Source organism: Pristiophorus japonicus, chromosome 12, assembly GCF_044704955.1.
Source record: "Pristiophorus japonicus isolate sPriJap1 chromosome 12, sPriJap1.hap1, whole genome shotgun sequence".
Classification (NCBI taxonomy): domain Eukaryota; kingdom Metazoa; phylum Chordata; class Chondrichthyes; family Pristiophoridae; genus Pristiophorus; species Pristiophorus japonicus.
Window position 1 is genome coordinate 177,669,681 of NC_091988.1, and position 23,503 is coordinate 177,693,183.

Consider the following 23,503-nt stretch of genomic DNA (forward strand, 5'->3'; position numbering starts at 1 on the left):
TACCTATTGAACAGAGCTGACCGCTTGAAAGCATCCCATAACTGTTGATATATGAAGTATACTTAAAACAATGGGGTGAAGTTTCGGCTGCCCACTAGAACGGCACACATCGGAGAGGCCCGCGTAATTTATAGAACAAAAAATGCGCCGAATACTTACCTTACGATTCTCCAATAGCCATAGGCCCAATTCCACCTTGGTGCGGCGCAGCAGGAGCTGCTGGGGGCGGAGCTACAGCCCTGTGCCGAAAACAGTGCCGACAGCTGCGCTATCCCAGGCCAAATGGACGTCGCCCCTATCCCCGGCTGAGTGGCCTGCGTATCTTACCTCAGCGGGGCCTGCCCGCCCACCCGGCGCCTCACTGGGGGTGGGCCCCGCCCGAAGAGTCGGCGTCGGCAGTGTGTGGGCCCCGCCCGAAGTCCTCGGCGGGACCCGACTTCCTTATCGTTGGCGGGGCCCACCCGCCCTGCATCTAGCTGGGGCGGGCCCCGCCCGAAGAATTGTCGGCAGCTTGGCACTATTGCATGCGGGCCCCGCCTGAAGAGTCGGTGGCGTCGGCAGCAGCCCGGCATCATCATCTCTTTCTTTCTCTTTTCCCCCCCCATCATCTTCTCCCTCCCTCTCTTTTCCCTTCCCCCCCCCCCCCCCATATCTTCTTCTCTCTTTTCCCCCAACCCCCCCCCGCCGCCTTCTCTTGCCCCCAGCCCCATCATCTCTTCCCCTCTTCTGGTGCTGCAGTAGGTGAGTAGAAATCATTTTTTAACATTTTTTAATTGGATTGATTTATTGGTTTATTTATCATTTACAAATAAAGAGCCATCATCAATAATAAAAGTGAAGTGTTTAGTGTTTGTTAATCCCTCTTTTCCCCCCCCCCCCCTCCACCCCTCATTCCCTACGCCTGATTTGTAACCTACGCTAGAACTGGAGCAAACTAAAGGCCGAGAATTGCAATTTCTAAGATACTCCATTCTAAACTAGTTGCTCCAAAAAAATAGGAGCAACTCGGACCGAAACTTGACCCCAATGTGTCTTAAATGTCGCCCATGGGCCACATGCAGCTCTTGGCGCGCATAGAACCTAGTCCTATATAGCGTTACATTTTTTTTATTTATTGGATTCTCCTGTTTTGAATTTTATGGGCTTCGTGTTTTGGAAAGTACCTCCATTTCTCTTTGTGGCTCAATGTCAATTTTGTCTGATAACGCTCCTGTGAAGTGTCTTGGGACGTTTTGTTACATTTAAGGTGCTATATAAATGCAAGTTGTTGCTGATGTGTATTGAAGAAATGGAGGTTATTTGCTTTGTTGAGCTTTCATTCTTCAAAACCTTCTGGTCATGCAGTACATTTGTTAGGTCACATGGTTTCCATGCACCTTCGCTTGCTTGATCCTGATCGTTAGCTGAGTCATTGTTCACGCTTTATTTGTGTATGCAATCTCAAGCCTGTGATCCTCCTCCGTCTGTAACTATGTTGCTACAGTAGATAAATTGGACATTTCACTGCATTATTCTGGTGGATCTTCAATTATTTTAATGCATTGTAGTTGGGACTCCCAATGTCAAATGCAAACCTCCCAACTGAAGTTGCATTAAATAGCCTTGATCAGGCTGTTACAAAAAGCATATGGGACTTTGAGTAGAGGAAAAGCAAGGAAATGATGCTCAACCTTTTTAAATGACATAATTGTAACACAGATTGCTGCTTCGGCCTTGGCTGGAGTATTGTGTCCAATTCTGGGCAGCACACTTTAGGAATATAAGGGTGTCAAGGCCTTAGAGAGGGTGCAAAGGAGATTTACTAGAATGATACCAGGTATGAAGGACTTCAGTTGTGTGGAGAGACTAGAGAAGCTCGGGTTGTTCTCCTTGGCGCATAGTGGGTTAAGGGGAGAGCCTTGTATCCAAGTTTGCTGATGACCCAAAGATTGGTATAGTGTAGACAGGAGTATAAAATGACAAAGAAACATTGATCAATTAAGTGAGCGGGTGAAACTGTGCAGATGGATTTGAGCGCACGCAAGTGTGAGGGCATCCATTTTGGATCAAAAATAAATCCGAGTATTATTTAAATGGTGAAAAGCTAGGAACAGTGGAGGTCCTAAGAGATTTAGGGGTCCATGTAAGCAAGTCACTAAAACATAGTAAGCAAATCACTAAAATGTAGTAATTCAGTACCAAAAAAAAAATCAAAAAGGCAAATGGAATGTTGGCCTTTATAATAGAAGACTAGAATTTAATGGGGTGGAAGTTTTGCTACCATTGTATAAAGCCTTGGTTAGACCACATCTGGAGTACTGTGTACAGTTCTGGGCACCGCACCTTTTTTAGAAAGGATATATTGGCCTTGGAAGCTTCTTCAGACTGTTAGCAGGGCTCCAAGTGTTAGATTATGAGGCGAGATTACCTAAACTAGGCTTTTATTCCCAAGAACCTAGAAGGTTGAGGGGTGATATTTAGGATCTTGAGAGAAATTGATCGGGTAGACAAAGATAAACTGATGAGAGAGTTTAGGACAAGAGAACATAACCTAAACTCCAAGCCAGGCCATTCAGGAGAGAAGTTAGGAAACACTTCACACAAAGGGTGGTAGAAATGTGGCACTCTCTTCCACAAAAAGCAGTAGATGCTTGCTCAAGTAATCATTTTAAATCTGAAGTAGATAGAATTTTGCCGGACAAAAGTCTAAATGGATATGGAGCCAAGGTGGGTGGATGGAGTTGAGATGCAGATTAGCCATGACCTCATTGAAAGACAGAAGGCTCAAGGGTTGAATGGCCTAGTCATGTTGCTATGTTCCTAATGGAGGTGTTCAAAATTATGGTTTTGATAGAATTAATAAAGAGAAACTGTTTCCACTTACAAGTAACCAGAAGACACAGATTTAGGGTAATTTGCAAAAGAAGAGGGCTGAGGAGATTTTGTTTTTGTTTTACGCAGTGAGTTATGATCTGGAATGCATTGCCTGAGAGTGGTGGAAGCCGATTCAGTCGTAACATTCCAAAGGAAATTGGATATATACTTGAAATGGAAAAATTTTCAGGGCTATGGGGAAAGAGCAGGGGCGTGGGACTAATTGGATAGCCTATTCAAAGAATGGCCATCTTCTGTGCTGCATGATTCTATGAAAATAACTGAGAGCTGCCAATTTGTTCCTCTGGGACAAATCTCTTCTCGTTTGGAATGAATCTGTTAAGAGCACACAATAGACCAGATAAAATTGCAGTTTAACGTGACTACACTAGCATCTCCTTTTGGGCCAGGCACAGTAATGTCATTTTGTGCATTCATGTTCACACCACTTGTTGAGGCTGAAAGTTAGATTTGTACCAGGTTGTTCGCTTGCAATTGAACTAAAGTATAAAAGAAAGCTAGACTTCTCAATCGGTCCTCCAGCTGGTACAACTTTTGTACCCAAATATTTATGAAAGTAAAGAATTTTGTAATCTAAAGACATTTACAATAAAACGCGTAGGTTATAACGGGAAGTTGCAATAGCCTTTGATTTTGTTTTGTGTTGCCACTTTAAAGGAAAAAAGATTGGTAATTTCAAATGGCAAGCAGACACGATGGGCCGAAATGGCCTCCTTCCCTGCTGTAAATTTCTATGATAAGCTTGAGGTAGATATTAAAATGTACAGTGTTCAAATTTGACTTCTGTACAGAAGGGTGACATTTGACTCTTTAGTCTACAATATTGATGTACACAACACCTTTTGCATAATGGAATTCTTTGTCATAGTTTTCCTGTATGTAGTTTAAAAATTCAATTTAAAACTTGCTTTTCCAGGTTTAAAAAAAGATGGCAGTGAACGTTTATTCTACATCTGTGACCAGTGACAACCTAAGTCGGCATGATATGTTGGCATGGATTAACGATTCTCTTCAATTGAACTACACAAAAATTGAACAGCTGTGCTCAGGTAACTACGATATGATTGTAATGGAATAGTGGGTCTATTATTTTGTAGATGTCTTAGGTCATAAAAGGATCCAAGTTTTGGGTATGGGTAAGAGGAAAGTATTCACCAACAAATGTCTTGTCCTCTGCAATTATATTGATCTTTTTCCTGTTTTCCCCCTGCTCCCAAAATAAATTACTTGCTTTATTTTTAAATCCCCCCCACCCCACCACCCCACATCATGTCAGCCTTAGCTCAGTGGCACTCTCATCTGGGTCAGTAGGTAATGGATTCAAGCCCGACTCCAGAGATTTAAGCACATAATCAAGGCTGACATTTCGGTGTATCACTGAGAAAGATTGCAGTCTTTTGAATGAGCTGTTGAATTGAGGCCCGATCTGTCCCCTCAGGTGGCCTTAAAGAACCCATAGCACTATTCAAGATCACGGAAGTTCTCCGTATTCTGGCCAATGTACATCCATCAACCAACACCTAAAACAGATGATCTGGTCATTCCTTTAACTGTTTTAGGGACCTTTCTGTGTGCAGATTGGCTGCTACATTTCCCTACATTATAGCAGTGACTGCACTCATCATCATAGGCAGTCCCTCGAAATCGAGAATGACTTGCTTCCACCTCAAAAGTGAGTTCTCAGGTGACTGAGCAGTCCAATACGGGAATTACAGTCTCTGTTGCAAGTGGGACAGACAATGGTTGAAGGAAAGGGTGGGTGGGGAATCTGGTTTGCCGCACGCTTCTTCCGCTGCCTGCGCTTGTTTTCTGCATGCTCTCGGCGATGAGACTCGACGTGCTCAGCGCCCTCCCGGATGCTCTTCATCCACTTAGGGTGGTCTTTGGCCAGGGACTCCTGTCATAGTTCAATAGCAGTGACTGCACTAGTACTTAAGTGGCTGTAAGCCTCTTTGGGATGACCTGAGTTCATGAAAGGTGCTATGTAAATGCAAGTTTGTTCTTTATTTTCATCTATTTCCACTTTCCTTCTTCTCCTTTCCCTTTCCTTTCCCTCTCTCTCTCCCTTGTGAGTTCCAGATTTTCTGCAATGTAGAAATTTAAGGTAGCGTTGGTTCTGTGCGGAGCTCTTGTGCCTTCTGGCCCCATGGCATGTGTTAAAATCCACATTCCGCATATTTAGGACATAAAATAAAAGAGGGGAAAAAAAGACTTCCATTTATATGCGGTCTTTCACGACCTCGGGATGTCCTAAAGCCCTTTACAGCCACTTAAGTTTGAGTGTTGTCCCTGTTGTAATGTAGGAAACCCGGCACCCAATGTACGCACAGCAACGCCCCAAAAAAGGCCATGTGATAATGGCGAGATAATCTTTTTACTGATGATGGTTAAAGGATGAATATTGACCAGGACAGTCGGTTGACTTCCCCTGCTCTTCAATACAAGAACATAAGAAGCAGGAGTAGGCCATACGGCCCCTCGAGCCTGCTCCGCCATTTAATACGATCATGGCTGATCCGATCATGGACTCCGGTCCACTTCCCTGCCTGCTCCCCATAACCCCTTATCCCCTTATCAGTTAAGAAACTGTCTATTTCTATCTTAAATTTATTCAATGTCCCAGCTTCCACAGCTCTCTGAGGCAGCGAATTCCACAGATTCACAAGCCTCTGAGAGAAGACATTTCTCCTCATCAGTTTTAAATGGGTGGCCCCTTATTCTAAGATTATGCCCTCCGGTTCTAGTCTCCCCCATCAGTGGAAACATCCTCTCTGCATCCACCCCGTCAAGCCCCCTCATAATCTTATACGTTTCGATAAGATCACCTCTCGTCCTTCTGAATTCCAATGAGTAGAGGCTCAACCTTTCCTCATAGGTCAACCCCCTCATCTCCGGAATCAACCTAGTGAACCTCTGAACTGCCTCCAAAGCAAGTATATCCTTTCGTAAATATGGAAACCAAAACTGCACACAGTATTCCAGGTGTGGCCTCACCAATACCCTGTATAGCTGTAGCAAGACTTCCCTGCTTTTATACTCCATCCCCTTTGCAATAAAGGCCAAGATTCCATTGGCCTTCCTGATCACTTGCTGTACCTGCATGCTATCCTTCTGTGTTTCTTGCACAAGTACCCCCCAGGTCCCACTGTACTGCAGCACTTTGCAATCTTTCTCCATTTAAATAATAACTTGCTCTTTAATTTTTTTCTGCCAAAGTGCATGACCTCACACTTTCCGACATTATACTCCATCTGCCAAATTTTTGCGCACTCACGTAGCCTGTCTATATCCTTTTGCAGATTTTTTGTGTCCTCCTCACACATTGCTTTTCCTCCCATCTTTGTATCATCAGCAAACTTGGCTACGTTACACTCAGTCCCTTCCTCCAAATCATTAACATAGGTTGTAAATAGTTGGGGTCCCAGCACTGATCCCTGCGGCACCCCACTAGTTACTGGTTGCCAACCAGAGAATGAGCCATTTATCTTGACTCTGTTTTCTGTTAGTTAGTCAATCCTTTATCCATGGTAATATATTACCCCCAACTCTGTGAACTTTTATCTTGAGCCAATTTACAATTGTGCCAATCTGACAATTTAGATACCAAGCATGCGTCAAGAGAAGTGGTAGGGAGGTAGAGCTGGATGTTGTCAGCGTACATGTGGAAACTGACTGTGTTTTCGGATGATATCGCCAAGGGGCAGCACATAGATGAGAAATAAGAGGGGGCCAAGGACAGATCCTTGGAGGACACCAGAGGTAACGATGTGGGAGTGGGAACCAGGCGAGTGCAGTCCCACCTAGCTGGATGATGGTGGAGAGGCATTGAAGGAGGATGGGGTGGTCAACTGTGTTAACCTTTGTCACTCTCGGGATGTCATTTGTGACTTTGATAGCCGTTTCGGTATTGTGGCAGGGGCGAAAACCAGATTCAAGCGATTCGAACATTGAATTCATGGAAAGATGGTCATGGATTTGGGAGGCGAAAACAAGTTCAAGTACTTTGGACAGGAAAGGGAGGTTGGAGATGGGGCAATAGCTAGCAAGCAAAGTGGGGTCAAGGGTTGTATTTTTGAGGAGAGGGGTGATGACAGCAGATATGAAGGAGAGGGGAACAGTACCTGAGGAGAGAGAACCGTTAACAATGTTGTTTAACATGGGAGCCAAAAAAGGAAGTTTGGGTGGTCAGCAGTTTAGTGGGAATAGGATCAAGGGAGCAGGAAGTGAGTCTCATGGACAAGGTGAGCTTGGTGACATCAAGAGGGGAGAGCAAAGAGAAACTAGAGAAAGATGTGAATTTAGGGCTAGGGCAAGTGGGAGCCTCAGATGACGTTTGCCCTGTGGCTAGGTGAAGGAAGGGAACTCGCAGAGGCAGCTGATCGGATGGTCTCAACCTTTGAGGCAATGTCCATTTGTTGTTGGAGGTGAGTATGGTGGAGACAGGAGAGAGGGATTTAAGGAGACGGTTAGCAGTAGAGAATAGTAGTCGGGGGTTATTTTTGCATTCCGGAATGATCCTGGAATAGTGAGCAGTTTTTGTAGACCAGAGTAGGAACTGATAATGTTTTGTGTGTTCGCGCCAGATCTGGTGGTAAATGGTGAAACCAGTTGTCCACCACATTTGTTCAAGTCTACGCCATTTTTACTTGTGGTTGAGCAGATCGGTGGCTGCAGAAATGTCATTGTTAAAAGAGGGACAACGGTTGAACAGTTTTGAGTTGATAAGTGCAGTTGTAAGAGAGTTTGGATGCAGAAGGAAGTAGGTTTGGATTGGGGATGGGGTATGTGGGTCGAGAGCGATATAAGAAAATGGTCAGAGATGGCTTTATCTTTAATTGACATGGTTGGAATAGCAAGGTCACGAGAGATTGCAAGCTCACGGGGGTGGCCGTGAATATGGGTTGAGGAATTTTCACGGAGGGAGAGATTGAGGAAGGACAGGAGGGTAATGAACTCTGACGAGAGAGAGCATGATGAATTGAGATGGAGGTTGAAGTCACCGAGGATGAGAAGACGCTCGCTGCATAGGCTGAGGGAGGAAAGCAGTGAGGATATATCTGTGATAAAAAATGTTATCATACTTGGGTGGGCGGTAGAGAACGAGAATTTTGACTGAGGTGAGAGGAGTGGAATAAAGTGAAATGTTCAAAAGATGAGAAAGAGCCGGAGGAGTACAGGGACAGACCAAGGTATGATTTGGTGATGAGAGCTGTACCATCACCACGGCGGTCTGGGCGGGGCAAGTGGTGGAAGGTATAGCCGGGAGGGGAGGCTTCGATTAAAGCTATTGAGTCATTATCCCTCAGCCAAGTTTCCGATTAGTGCCATGATGTTGATGTAGTCATCCACGATAAGGTCATGGATGGCAAGGGCCTTGTTTGCAAGTGAACGGACATTCTGCAAGGTGATTTTGAGAGGATCCTTGATAGCTGATCTACTGCCAGCATACACATGGTCATTGCTTGGAGGGATGTGTTGGATGGGGAGGAGATTTGCCAGGTTAGCCCTCCCTGGGCAAGCTGGGTGGTAAGGTAAGTTAGAGAGTAGGATGGGACAGTTGAGGTTACTGCTTGTGAGGAGACAGCGATGAGTGTCACGATGGTCCCTTCAGAGAATGCCAAGAGAGGCACAGAGGGAAGCTGCAGGCTTGTCTAAAAGGGAGTCCAGTCTGGGATGGCGGCACGAGAGTAGGAAGATTGTAGAGTAAATGAAATGTTGGCGTAGGGATTTTGGAGTCCAGAGTATACGAGAGAGGAGAGATGAGAGGTGGCATAATGACATTAGATACTGACCTGGGAGGGGCTTCTTGGTGTATCTATGAGAATCTGGCAGTATTGAGGAGAAGTGTGTGTCAGAGGAGAATCCCAGGGTCTGGAAACATTGAAGGGGATTCTGCAAACTGGCTGTAATAGGATAGGAGAAGTGTAGGATCTGCAGAGTATGACCCATGAGATCTGGGCTCACTTGACTCCACTGGTTTGGAGTGTTGGGAACCAGATTCCTAGGTTACGAGTCTGGTGGTCTCCTTCCCGCTCCTCCTCCTTTTCTCTTCTCCCCACCCTGTTAACCCAAAATTATTTATATTTATACAGCTATCATTTAGCTTGACTACCTTTTTTTAAAAAGTCCCTTGCTTGTTTTCTTGAATTTGTGATGTTCAAAATGAAAACTAGTTTTTGCTAATTTTCTCTGAATTTACCCAGGTTTTTAAAGATTCAACATTTTTCCACTGAATCTGATTCCTACATTTACACTAATAAATACTGCTTGGCGGGGGGGGGGGGGGGGAGGAAACAAAAAGAGTGTTAAGTTTCCTAATGACACTCTCTTTATTGATCCCTAATAACTATAAAAGAGAAGCTTATATTTTTAATGAAAAAAAAAGCAATTTACAAGTAGCTGCAAGCAGCTGTATAGACACTGTCCCATGTGGGCTTAAAGGGGTAATCCAGGTTAACGGTTAATATCAAAATTTAGCTCTTGGCTATGTGTAAGCAAAGCCACAGGAGATAGGCTCGTAGCTGAAGAAATATTTTGGCCATCAAAAGATGTAATGAGCATAAGAATTTGAATCCTGATCATGCAAGATGTAGTTTTATTGTTGCCGAGGTGTTTCAAGGTTGGTCAGTCATGACCTTTTGTATGGGAAGTAGGATTCATGTTCAACATTACATGTAACTTGTAGTTGTCGGGTTTTAAAAAAATAAAACCGCCACAGCAATTAGAATTTTGTAATCCAATTAATCGATGGGGAAGGGGAGAAAAGTGACCTCACTTTGACCTCGTTCATTCTCTGGCTCCTCTAAATAAAAATACAAAGTGTACTTCAGAACACTGTACAGCTGACGGATGGTGTTTACCTAATCAAAATGTTTAGCTCGGAGGAATTTTCATCCTTTACTTGTGATTTCAGGTAACTGGCTCTTATTGCCCAAGTAGCTGACCAAATTGTAATTGCATGTGGAAGTTAAATGTTTTTCAAAGAGTATGATCATAGCTGTGACATAATCTAACACTGGGGCAACCAAGGAATGTACTGTAACCTTAACTGTAAAATAAATTTCTATTTTAAAGGTGCAGCATATTGTCAGTTTATGGACATGCTTTTCCCTGGTTGTGTTGGACTGAAGAAGGTGAAATTCCAAGCCAAACTGGAACATGAATATATTCACAATTTCAAACTTTTACAAGCAGCCTTCAAGAGAATGGGTGTTGACAAGGTAAGTTAAAGATTATAAATTGCTTGTACCGCAGTTATTGAAATATTGCCATCATTAAGTGGCCCAATTTATTTCCATGATTTCTGTTCTGCCGGATGCACAAGAACACGTTCAGTATTTGTTTTCTTGTCATCATTTATCAAAGCTTCATAAATGTCCTTCAACAGACATGCATGAAAATTAGTATTTCAAAAAATGAGTTGTATTTTTGTTAAGCTTTTTTTTAAAAACTGCAATACAGCATACAAGTGCAATTTTAAAAAAAATTCTGTCTACTTGTTTCTCAAAACCCAGCTCTACCTCTCTCCCACACCTCTCAACCCTTCCACTGCCTCTGTACTGTCAGACTGCTTGTCTGATATCCAGTCGTGGATGAACTACAATTTCTTCCAGTTAATAATTGGGAAAACCAAAACCACCATATTTAGCCCTGCCACAAACTCTGTACCTTTGCCATTGATTTCTTCCGCCAGCCTGGCCATTGTCTCTAGCTTAATCAAACTGTTTGCAACCTCCGAATACTATTTGACTGAGCTGAGCTTTCTCACAATCATATTGACTGCCTACTTCAATTTCTAACTTTGCCTGCCTCCCAATCTACCACAGCCCATCTCCTGCTGAAATTCTCATCCTTGCTGTTGTCATCTTCAGACCCAACTATTCCAATGTTCTCCTGCATGGCTTCTTATTCTTCATGCTCTGTAAACTTAGTACATCCAAAACTCTGCTGCAAGTATCCTATCCTGCACCAAGTCCTGCTTAGCCATCACTTCTGTCCTTGCTGACCTACATTGGCTCCCAATCCTCCAGTTTAAAATTCTGATCCTTTTTGAATACATCCCATGCCTCTATCTCTAATTTATTCAAGTCCTACAATCCCCCCTCAGAATTCTCTGGTTCACTGGCTTGGGCCCATTTTACATCCTTTAATTGCATCATTGGCATTTGTGCTTTTAGCCACCTGGGCCCTGTGCTCTGGAATTAACTTCCCTAAAGCCCACTGCTTTTCCATCTCCCTCCTCCTTGAGACCCATTGCTTTTAGTCACCCCTCCTAATATCTACTAAATTCTGTTTTTCTTTACTTCAAATGCTACCAATTAGTGAATTACCTTCTAGTCCTGTACAGATCCTTTGATCTCGTTCTGCCTAAAAACAAAATTAGCAAAAAGTTAAAAGTGGAGAAAAAATTTGTCTTAATTTTCTTTCTTCTTTTTTTTAAGATTATCCCTGTTGATAAACTAGTAAAAGGGAAATTTCAAGACAATTTTGAGTTTGTTCAGTGGTTCAAGAAATTCTTTGATGCAAACTACGATGGTAAAGACTATGATCCCATACTAGCCCGGCAAGGTCAGGATGCAGGTCCACCGCCCAATCATGGTGACCAGGTTTTCAATAAACCCAAGAAACCACTCAGTACAGGAAGCACAGGTATTGCATTTTATTTAGTTAACTTCCTTTATTCAGTACTTTAATGAAACCACTGTGGAAATGTATTTTGTCTGTATCTATTCAAAATTCTAGGTATGAAAGTGTTTGTTTTTGGTTGACAAAAGTACCATAAGCAGTGACTAGTTATTATAATGAAGCTTTAGAGGTAATTAGGATGTGCATTTATTTTTATATTTTTACTGTGCCTGGGTGTGCACTTTATATTTATTTAAAAAAATGTAAGCTGTCTCTCCTTGCAGCCAGTAGACTGGGATTGTATATTTAAGATGGTTTCCTTGTAATATTTCTGTTCCACAGTATGGTAGGTTCTGATAGCTTTCCACACACGTGATCTACTTTTATGGTTTCTTTTAATAACACTATCACCAAGAATTGTCACCAGCTCGGTACTGCTATATATTTGGCCTTTTTAAAAGGATTAAGTAGCTGCAGATTGGCTCTGAGGCTGTTAAATGCTGACTCCAATTGAAATCAGTGAAGCTGCTACAGGAGCATGTTGAGTACCTTGATGGAACTATATTGCACTTCACTCTAGCTTGAAAATGTTATAAAAACAATATTAATATTGGTTGTCTTTTTGTAAAATAGAGATGGGAAATACTTTATCTAGAAACAGTTTGCTTACCCACTCCCAACTTGTAAAAACATTTCCTTCTCCATTTAAAAAAAAAAGTTTCTTGAAGGTTTTGAAATGGAGCAGTCTCTAAGCACAGCAAGCTTGTTCTGTTGTGTGCTTTGCCATAATGTTATGGGTGCAGGTTTTCACCCTTGATGATTCACTGTTTAGGCATAACCATGCTATCTAGATGGTGCTGAACAGACTAAGTGCTTTCCCACAAGATGGGGTCCATTAGCACATGGGTGCCCTTTTTGGCATATGTACCACTTCTATTAAAGCAACCTCCTTCCCTTTGGTTCTGGTGACACATCTCAAGTAAGTACGGAGACAGTGAGTGTACAGAACAGACTTTATTTGTATAGCATAGGTAATCGATCCATACAATACAAAGGATAGCAATTTGGATTTCTCTCACCTCTGCTAGCTGATTTAGCCTTGCAACATCACCATATTTATATACTGGGTGTTTACCAGAGGTTGATCAAGACTATCATAATTCTGCCCATCTTCCATTAGATTCTTTGTTGACTTGCTCACCATATTATTTCTGTTCTAGTTAAATGCATATTTTCTGCAATTGTCGTGCTGTTTTCCTTTTGGGTAGCTAAGCTTGTCTTTTGGAAGTTAGTACAGGGTACCCCTGAAGAGTTAATACTTTCAATAGGTGTGCTACACAGAAAACCATTCCTGTGGACTTTTAAGTCTTTTTTTTTAAACTTGCATTTATATAGCACCTTTCTCGACCTCGGGATGTCTTAGTGCTTTACAACCAATTAAACACCTTTGAAGAGTAGCCACTGCTGTAATGTTGGAAATGTGACAGCCAATTTATGTAAAGCAATGTGAGTATGACCATAGAATCTGTTTTGGTGATGTTGGGGAAGGGATTAAATATTGACCAGGACATATGTTGGGAGGGGGAGAAACTCCCGTGCTCTTCAAAATAGTACCATGGAATCTTTTATGTTTCCCTGAGGGGGCAGATGGGACAAAACCCAGTCAGTACTGCACTGGAGTGTCAGCCTAGATTTTGTTCTCTAGTCTCTGGATTGGGATGTAAATCCACAATTTGACTCCAAGGCAAGTGTGCTACCAGCTAAGCCACTGCTGACACTGGTATGTAAAATGGATTAGCTCTAAAAGATAATAGTGTTACTGATAACAGTAATCGCCTAAGATTTGAGGATTACTGACCGTTCAATATTTAATTTATTATCTTATTTTCCAACTTTTGTGAAGGTTATTTTGCATTGATTACTCTTTGCAGCTCAATTTAATCACCAGTCAGTGACTTGATGTTGCAACAATTAAAACATTCCACAAATGGTTGAAACATTAAGTGGTGACTGCTCTTTCTATCCTACACACTTGGTGATCACGTATAACAATTTAACAAGCATCATATTTATCCCTCAACCAAACATCACTATAAAATAATTCAACTCATCCAAAACTCTGCTACCCGTATCCTAAATTGCACCAAGTTCCATTCACCCATCTCCCCTGTGCTCGCTGACCTAAATTGGTTCCGGGACCAGCAACACCTCTTTCCAAATTCTCATCTTTGTTTTCAAGTCTCGCCATGGTCTCGCACCATCTTATCTCCTGTAACCTCTTCCAGCCCTACAACTCTGAGATGTCTCTGCTTCTCCAATTCTGGCCTCTTGAGCATCCCTGATTTAATCGCTCCACCTTTGCCGACCATGCCTTTATAGAAAATAGGTGCCAGAGTAGGCCATTCGGCCCTTCGAGCCTGCACCACCATTCAATAAGATCATGGCTGATCTTTCCTTCAGTACCCCTTTCCTGCTTTCTCTCCGTACCCCTTGATCCCTTTAGCCGTAAGGGCCATATCTAACTCCCTCTTTAGTATATCCAATGAACTGGCATCAACAACTCTCTTCAGTTGGCTAGGCCTTAAGCTCTGGAATTCCCTCAATAAACATCTCCGCCTCCGTCTTCTTTTAATACTCTCCTTATCTCTCCCTGTCCTAATATCTCCTTGTGTAGCTCGGTGTTAATTTTTGTTAACGCTCCTGTGAAGCGCCTTGGGACATTTTACTAAGTTAAAGGTGCTATATAAATGCAAGTTGTTGTAATGTGTAGGAAAGTAAAAATGCAGTATTTAGCAGTTGCACTCTGAACCTGTCATCTTGAACTCTACAAGCTGTTTGTGTTTCAAATTAGTGTATTCAAAACTAAAGTGAAAAACTCGTAGTTCAACTTAAATGGCAAGTTGTCGTGATGATCTTTAAAATGTATAGAATTCATCAGTGTTGAATATAATTTGAAGATCCTATTCTTTTGGTTCAGTAAATTTTCTAGGCTATAGTTATGTCTTTGTGTAAATTGCTGAAGGTCATCTGCTTTGCCACTAGGTGTCACATGAATTCCACATGTAAATAGCAGCATGTGTCCTTGTGGTTTTCTAAATTTGATGTTCTAGCTGGTTCCAAATCCTTCAGTGAAAGAGTGAAAACCAATTGCAGTGGGAAACATCTGTTTAAGGCAGTTTGGCAAGGAATACTGTATACATTTAAAGTGTATCAATTTTTTTCATAACAATTACCATAATTTATCTTGTGTACTTGTGTAAGACCTAGATGTTGCTTGTATTGTTTTAGGGAAATATAAATGATTGCGTAATGAGAAGGAAAACAGAAAGTATAGGAGTAATTTCAAATATAAAGTACTAAGTATCTCCCTCTGGATTTAAATACCTCATTTGTCTTGAGGATTTCATATTTTTTAATAAAAACATTGAGTGAGTACTTAACTTTGACTTTCCATTAAACATCCTATTGCAATCCGTTACATTAAGAACATAAGAACATAAAAAAATAGGAGCAAGAGTGGGCCATACAGCCCCTCGTGCCTGCTCCATCATTCAATACGATCATGGCTGATCCGATCATAGACTCAGGTCCACCTCCCTGCCCGTTTCCCATAACCCTTTATTCCCTTATCGTTTAAGAAACTGCCTATTTCTGTCTTAAATTTATTCAATGTCCCAGCTTCTACAGCTCTCTGAGGCTGTGAGTTCCACAACCCTCAGAGAAGAAATTTCTCCTCATCTCAGTTTTAAATGGGCGGCCCCTTATTCTAAGATTATGCCCTCTGGTTCTAGTCTCCCCTATCAGTGGAACCATCCTCTCTGCACCCACCTTGTCAAGCCCCCTCATAATCTTATACGTTTCGATAAGATCACCTCTCATTCTTCTGAATTCCAATGAGTAGAGGCCCAACCTACTCAACCTTTCCTCATAAGACAACCCCCTCAGCTCCGGAATCAACCTTGTGAACGTTCTCTGAACTCCCTTCAAAGCAAGTATATCCTTTCGTAAATATGGAAACCAAAACTGCACACGGTATTCCAGGTATGGCCTCACCAATACCCTGTTCAACTGTAGCAAGACTTCCTTGCTTTTATACTTCATCCCCTTTGCATAAACGCTAAGATTCCATTGGCTTTCCTGATCATTTGTTGTACCTGCATACTAACCTTTTGTGTTTCTTGCACAAGTACCCCCAGGTCCTGCTGTACTGCAGCACTTTGTAATCTCTCTCCATTTAAATAATAACTTGCTCTTTGATTTTTTTTTCTGCCAAAGTGCATGACCTCACACTTTCCAACATTATACTCCATCTGCCAAATTTTTGCCCACTCAATTAGCCTGTCTGTCCTTTTGCAGATTTTTTGTGTCCTCCTCACACATTGCTTTTCCTCCCATCTTTGTATCGTCAGCAAACTTGGCTACATTACACTTGGTCCCTTCTTCCAAGTCATTAATATAGATTTGTAAATAGTTGGGGTCCCAGCACTGATCCCTGCAGCACACCACTAATTGCTGATTGCCAACCTGAGAATGAACCATTTATCTTGACTGTTTTTTGTTTTCGTCAATCCTCTTACTAACCTTTTTATGAACATATTTCCTATAAAGTTATAGAGGATTCCACCTTTGTTTGTCCTTGTCTTGTCTATTTTCATCCTTTTTACTTGCAATTTTCATGCACATCAGTGCATCATTACCATTTAGGTTTTGCGCTATTTAAAAAAATTATCAATCTCTTTAAGTGGATCTTATTACAAAATACTTCCTCTTGAATGTATTGTACGATAGCCAACTCCTGTTAGTTGCACTTAATGCCAGTTTTTGGCTGGCATTTAAAATCATTGGATTCCCTTCCCTTGTGCCAATGGATTAAGAAGCTTGACGTTTTTAACAGAATTCTGGCATATTTTGAATATGCTGTAGATTTGTGGGCCACTTTACTGTTCCTATTGGATAATGTTCTGCTCTATAAATTACAGATGACAGTCTAAATACTGCACCACCAGAGAGGAAGACTCTGAAGCCAATATTATCTCTAACAAATGTAACACAATCAAAAATTGGTATAGTCTTTTAGTACTTCTGTGGGGGGGAGTATTTGCATTATGTCCTGTACACAAACTGTGATGTTGAAAGTAAGCATGGAATTCAGCACATGTCTTTATGTTTAGGTAAACTTTCCCAAAAATTTATTTTGCACACCAGGTGGAAGTTTACTCACTTTTTTTTTGTGGGGTGGGGAAAGAAGAAGGTACGCTCTGGATTAAATCAAAACACTGTGCAGCAATTATCCAGGCTCAACACTAACACAAAATTATAGTGGAAACTCAGTTAACCGTCAAACAGAGGGGGCCTTCCTCCCCAACCCATCATGGAAATTGGCAGATCCCAAATTGCACAAGCAATTTGAGGAATAAGGGAATCGACAATTTGACTGAAATTAAATTGAAAAAACTGTTGGGACAACCATTTCATTGTGCAGTGATGGTAGGGAAAGGAGGTGAATTTATTAAACATGGAATAATTATTGAAATATCTGGGAAAAACAACTGGGTAAGAAAAGGCTAGCTTCTGCAGATTTTGACAGCTGTATGGAGTTGGCATTTATTCATGATGTAATGAAAGATCATGGTATACAAGGTTTAGATGTCCTTATAACCCCTCCCATCTCCCCGTTGCAGCCCACAGAACACTACCTACGCTCTTTCCTTCACCTACTATTCACTGCATAAACCCATATGGGGTGCTGCTGGGAGGATTTGATGCGCTGGGGAACAATATGCAACAGAAGTTTATTTTTTTTTTTAAAAAAGAGTTCTGGCTCCTTGAAAGCGCGGATAATTGAAGTTCCACTGTATATCCTGAAACTACTCTTGGTTGTGAAAGCGAAGGTTATCCCTTCACGTGGATATCAAACTTTGTGTCTCCACTTGTACCACTATTATGCTTGCTGATCAACATATTTTGAAGATGAACTGAAAATTTGGAATCACCAGTGAAGGTGTTGAGCCTGGATTGCAGGTGTATTTTGGTGCTGTCTAAACTTAACTCCCATTCACTGGTTTATTAGTTGTGTCCTGTACACAAACTGTGGTGTTGAAAGTAAGCATGGCATTCAGCACATGTCTTTTTATGTTTAGGTAACCTTTCTACACTTATTAACACATGATGTGTATGTATTTGACTTTTTAATTATGTTCACTCCTCACCAAAATGATTTTGCCAATAGCAAGTAAAGTTTCTTGCCTGTTTCTGCTATTAACTGTAAGAATGGGTGGTCCAGGCTCTAGTCTTCAAATGAGGCCACTAAAATTATGCACTATATCTTGCAGCTCAGCTAAAATTACTCCTAGGTATGGATAATGAAGCGAATGATTGATGAGTAACTAAGAGGCTTAACCCTTCCTGTAGCTGGATGGTGGGTGGGGGGAATCACACTGCAACTTCATGACTATTCAATGCGTGAGATCTATCTGAGACATATACTTTCCAAAAGAGCTCTCTTTCATTGTCATGGTCTTGTATGCTCTACATCCAGATAATCATTAACCGCAAGGGCAAGTAATCCAAGCTGCAAACTTTTAACAAAAAAAATATTATAGTGGCACTTCATTTATTAACCTGGCCAAGACCAAATACCTGTAATTCCAAATGTAACGCGATCTGTGGTAGCTGTGGGCTTAAACCTCTCGATTGTTAGAAAGCAAGAGCTACTGTGTATTGTCAGTATCTTATTTTCAGTAATGTAATACTTTTGAACATGACCTTTCTAACCTACAGTTGTTTGTGGATATTGATGTTACAGTTACTCAAAAAGTTCATCCAATACCAAAAGTTGCAACGACTCCGAAACCTGTGTCTGCTGCACCTAAAAGGCCTGCTATGGTGGGAAACGGAGATGCACAAGTTGCAGAGCTAGCTCAACAGGTGATCAGAAATTCTGTCTTTCAGTATTCTTAAGTATTTGGTATTGCTTTGGTGTTAACATTATCAAGAGCCTACTTGTATTTGAAAGCTCCTAAATTTCAAGACTGTATTTGATTTGATTTTAAATTGAAAATATACTGGATATCAAAATGGTGCATATTTTAATTTTTCAACAAAACAATGATAGTGGTACTATAATTTTTCTTCTTGAACCTAAACTCCACTATAGATTTGGGATTTTCTATGGCAGCATAACCAGGGCAGTAAGAAAACTAATCTCACTGTTGTTCGAATATGGAATGCTTTACAAAAGTGGTTAAAGGCAGACACTATATTTATCCAATTCTCTTCTAAGTTATGTGAAAGAAAATATGAAGGACATAGGACTTGGGGGAAAGAGAAAACATCAATAGATAGCTCTTGTACAGATGCAGTAACGGTCTTCTATGCTGGAATTTCTAGATTCTACATAAACTTTATATGGGTGGCTCTCTTTCAATTGGATTTTGAAGAATCCTATCGGGACACCCGCATTAAGAAATGTACTACTTTATTTAACCACTTCAGCCAGAAGTGCCAAGTGGATGATCTGATCCTTTATTGGCCACCTCCTGAGATCCCCATCACAGAAGCCAGTCTTCAGCCAATTTGATTCACTCCATGTGATATTGAGGAGAGGCTGAGCGCACTGGATACAGCAAAAGGCTATGGGCCCCGACAGCATCCTGGCCGCCGTGCTGAAGACTTGTGCTCCAGAACTAGCCACGCCTCTAGCCAGGCTGTTCCAGTACAGCTACAACATTGGCGTCAACCTGACAATGTTGAAAACTGCCCGGGTATGTCCTGTTCACAAAAAGCAGGACAAATCCAATCCAGCCAATTACTGCCCCATCAGTCTACTCTCAATCATCACCAAAGTGATGGAAGGTGTCGCGACAATGCTATCAAGTGGCACTTGCTCACCAATAACCTGCTCACTAATGCTCATTCAGGCTTGGACTGATAAGTGGCAAGTAACATTCACACCACACAAGTACTGGGCAATAACCATTTCCAACAAGCAAGAGGCTTGCTACCTCCCCTTGATATTCAACGGCATTACAATTGCCCAATCCCTAACCATTAACATCCTGGGGGTCACCATTGACTAGAAACTTAACTGAACCAGCCACACACATACTGTGGCAACAAGAAAGAGGGTCAGAGGGTGGGTATTCTGTGGCCAGCGTCTCACCTGCTGACTCCCCAAAGCCTTTCCACCATCTACAAAGCACAAGTCAGGAGTGTGATGGAATATTCTCCACTTGCCTGGATGAGTGCAGCTCGAACAACACTCAAGAAGCTCAACACCATCCAGGACAAAGCAGCCGGCTTGATTGGCATCCCATCCACCACCTGAGCATTCACTCCCTCCACCACCATGGCTTCAGTTTGTACCATCTATAAGATACACTGCAGCAACTTGCCACGGCTTCTTCGGCAGCATCTCCCAAACCCACGATCTCTACCATCTAGAAAGATAAGGACAGCAAACACAAGGGAACGCCGCCACCTCCACATTCCCCTCCAAGTCACACACCATCCTGACTTGGAAGTAAATCGCTGTTCCTTTATCGTCGCTGGGTCAAAATCCTGGCTGATCCTTCCCTAGCAATACTGTGGGAGTACCTTCACCACAAGGACTACAGCAGTTCAAGAAGACAGCTCACCACCACTTTCTCGGACAATTGGGGAAGGGCAATAAATGCTGGCGTTGCCAGCGACTCCCACATCCCAGGAAGAATTTTTAAAAGTTTGATTAGGTGATATTTTACTACACAGTTTATATACAAAACTTAGCTCTGAATTGCATTGTTAGTTTTACCTTCCTATCATAGGCAACAATTTCCAATACTGTCTTTACACAACAGATTTTTGTTACATTTTAAGCAGTTTCAGTTCTAAATGTTACTGAAACTGCAAGTTTGCCTATTTTTACACAGCGATGCCTGTCTGTATTCTTTGATGTATTAGGCACATAGCTCCCTGATAGCTCGAGAAATAAATTCACTGCTTGATGTAATTAATCCATAGATGGCTCCAGGTTTGGTTCCTGGTTTGTATCATCTGATTGTGGCTTGAATGAATGTGGAGGAACAAAAATCCCCAGGTTACGATGGAAGAAATTACTCCTGGTTTACCATTTTGGGATCCTTATTAAAATCTTTGAGGATAGATTAGGATTGACTGATTTAATTTTTCTACTTTTCTATGGCTCCCAGTTTTTGTGCTGAGACCAAATCATTTTCTTCTCCTCTTACCTGCCTCTTCCTAATGGATGATTGTAAAATAGCATCTGCTGGTTGAACATCTAACAACAACAACAAAAACTTGTATTTATATAGCACATTTAATGTAGTGAAGCGTCCCAAGGTGTTTCACAAGAGTATTATGAGATAGAAAATTCGACGTCAAGCTACACAATGAGAAATTAGGTCAGGTGACCAAAAGCTTGGTCCGAGGCAGGTTTTAAGGAGCGTCTTGAAGGAGGAAAGGAGGCGGAGAGGTTTAGGCAGGGAATTCAAGAGCTTAGGGCCGAGGCAATTGAAGATACGGTCACCAATGGTTCAGCGATTATAATCAGGGATATGCAAGAGGGCAGAATAAGAGGAGCGCAAACATCTCTGGGGTGGTGGGGGCTGGTGGAGATTAGAGATCGTTAGGGGAGAGGCCATGGAGGGATTTGAAAGCTAGGATGAGAATTTTGAAATTGAGGCGTTGCTTAACTGGGAGCCAATGTAGGTAAGTGAGCACAAGGGTAATAGGTGAGCGGGACTTGGTGAGGAAGTCTGTCTCTTCACTTGTTTTGCTCACTTTGCACTAATATCTTAAATATAAAGGTCTGAAATGAGAAAAAAATCATTTTTATGGCCTTGATTCCAGGTGTTTCATAAAGGATGTTGTCACTTTCTTCTTCTTATACTTGTATTATGTGCACATAAGCTCCATTCCCAAGATGAAGGCAGTATAAATATTCAACTTCAGAAGCAAAGAAAAACCTGTACATAATTGCTAACGGAGGTCATATTACCTTGTTAGGTTGGGTAAAGAAAGGAAATATTGCATTTGATAATGCTACGGTACTGTATGGAACAGACATTTGCTTTTCTTCGTAGATGTATTTTACTCTGGCTAGCTACATTACCTTAATAGTAAGTCATCTGACAGGGAATACAGACGATTAAACAGAATAAATAGATGTATGCTTAACTAGCTGTATTTCCCCCCTTGAATTTAAATTGAGTTCATATAAATTACAAAATTTGGAATAAAAAGCTAGTATCAGTAATGATGACCATGAAACTACCAGATTGTCGTAAAAACCCATCTGGTTCACTAATGTCCTTTGGGAAAGAAATCTGCCGTCCTTACCCGGTCTGGCCTATATGTGACTCTAGACCCACAGCAATGTGGTTGACTCTTAACTGCCCTCTGACATGGCGGCTCACCACCTCCTCCTCTAGGGCAATTGGTGATGGGCAATAAATGCTGGCCTTGCAAGTGACGCCCGCATCCCATGAATGAATATTCCCCTTCAAGGGAATGCTTCTATTGTAACTTGAAAAATTGAACCAAAATTGGATTTTTCTAATAACAATCATGGTCATATCACATTGCTGTATGTGGAAGCTTGCTGTGCACAAATTGGCTGCTGCAATTCCCACATTACAACCATGACTACACTCCAAAAGTATTTCATTGGCTGTAAAGCGCTTTGAGACGTCCGGTGGTCATGAAAGGCGCTATATAAATGCAAGTCTAAGTCTGTCTTTGACCTAAGGAATTGCCAAGTTCATTGATCTTTGTGAATCATAAGAATAAAATGATGCTCAAGCCAAATCCAAAACGTGTTGCATAAACTTAGCCATTATTCTTTTAATAACTTAATTTGCTAATTTTCTCTTCTCCCCTTGCTTGGTGTATAGTTCCACTAGCATTAGTTCCCTGGCAGTACCTTGCCCCGTGGCCATTATTGAACTGCGGGGGACATCACAACCAATCCAGTCCACACATTTACATTTCCAGCTAGGATTCCCAAGAGCACCAACCCTGGTGATTTATTTTCTTCTTCTTCTCTTAAATTGGGGTGGCGAAGTCAATTACAGCCCCTCCCCCTCCCCCCACTGCTTTCTGATTCTGTCTGATCTGATAACTTGGTACAGAGACTGAATCTTTATCAGCTGAGTCTATTGAAGCCCATTTTATAAATTTGAAGAATTCACAGCTTTGGTGCTGAAATGACAGTTATTTCCTATTTAAAGTGAGGTTGTCTAATTTTATAATGTTATACATGCTCTGGAGTTTTTTGGGAGAAGGGAGAGCTATCTTGTCACTTTTGTCTAATTGGTGAAAAAATTACTGTTATATTTCAGAGTGACCCTTGATTTCATCTTTTTCAGGTTCAATTGATTTGAGTTTGAAATGAAAGTATCTCTACATTATTACAATATTATATGCTTACAGATTCACGTACTAAAAATTACAGTGGAGGATCTTGAAAAGGAAAGAGACTTTTATTTTGGAAAACTCAGAAATATTGAATTAATCTGCCAAGAAAATGAACAAGATAATGATCCAGTGATCCAGCGAATTGTGGAGATTTTGTATGCAACAGATGTAAGAACCTTTTTTCTGTATTAGATTGGCTTCTAAGCACATTTGCCTGAGAACTTTTTACAATCACGTATTGATCATGTGGAGAGTGTCTGAGATATGTTAGCCCGAATAGCTATTTTCCCAAGAAAAGCAGCTTCTATTAAGTTAAAATTGTTGTTTTAATCAGGAATAGGAACTCGTTTTAAGTAAAAATGTCAACACATTTCAATTTAAAGCACTGGAAAGGGAAATTTAGTTCCTCAAATGCCAATTAGTACTGTTGCTAGCTCAGATGCTGAATAAATGCAGCCACACTTATAAGAACATAAGAATTAGGAACAGGAATAGGCCATCTAGCCCTCGTGCCTGCTCCGCCATTCAATAAGATCATGGCTGATCTGGCCGTGGATTCAGCTCCACTTACCCGCCCGCTCCCTGTAAC

At 41.5% G+C, this 23,503-nt stretch overlaps 1 protein-coding gene across 2 annotated transcripts in view; it reads left to right on the forward strand.

Annotated features, from left to right (window-relative positions):
• Positions 1-23,503, forward strand: part of LOC139277569 (microtubule-associated protein RP/EB family member 1-like) — a 53,885-nt gene that overhangs the window by 23,653 nt on the left and 6,729 nt on the right. For both annotated transcript variants that reach the window (XM_070896206.1, XM_070896205.1), the window contains exons 2-6: positions 3,791-3,923; positions 9,949-10,094; positions 11,316-11,523; positions 18,305-18,426; positions 22,930-23,082. In XM_070896206.1, coding sequence (XP_070752307.1) covers positions 3,803-3,923; positions 9,949-10,094; positions 11,316-11,523; positions 18,305-18,426; positions 22,930-23,082 — 750 coding nt within the window. In that variant the 5' untranslated portion in view covers positions 3,791-3,802. The remainder of the gene's footprint in view (positions 1-3,790; positions 3,924-9,948; positions 10,095-11,315; positions 11,524-18,304; positions 18,427-22,929; positions 23,083-23,503) is intronic.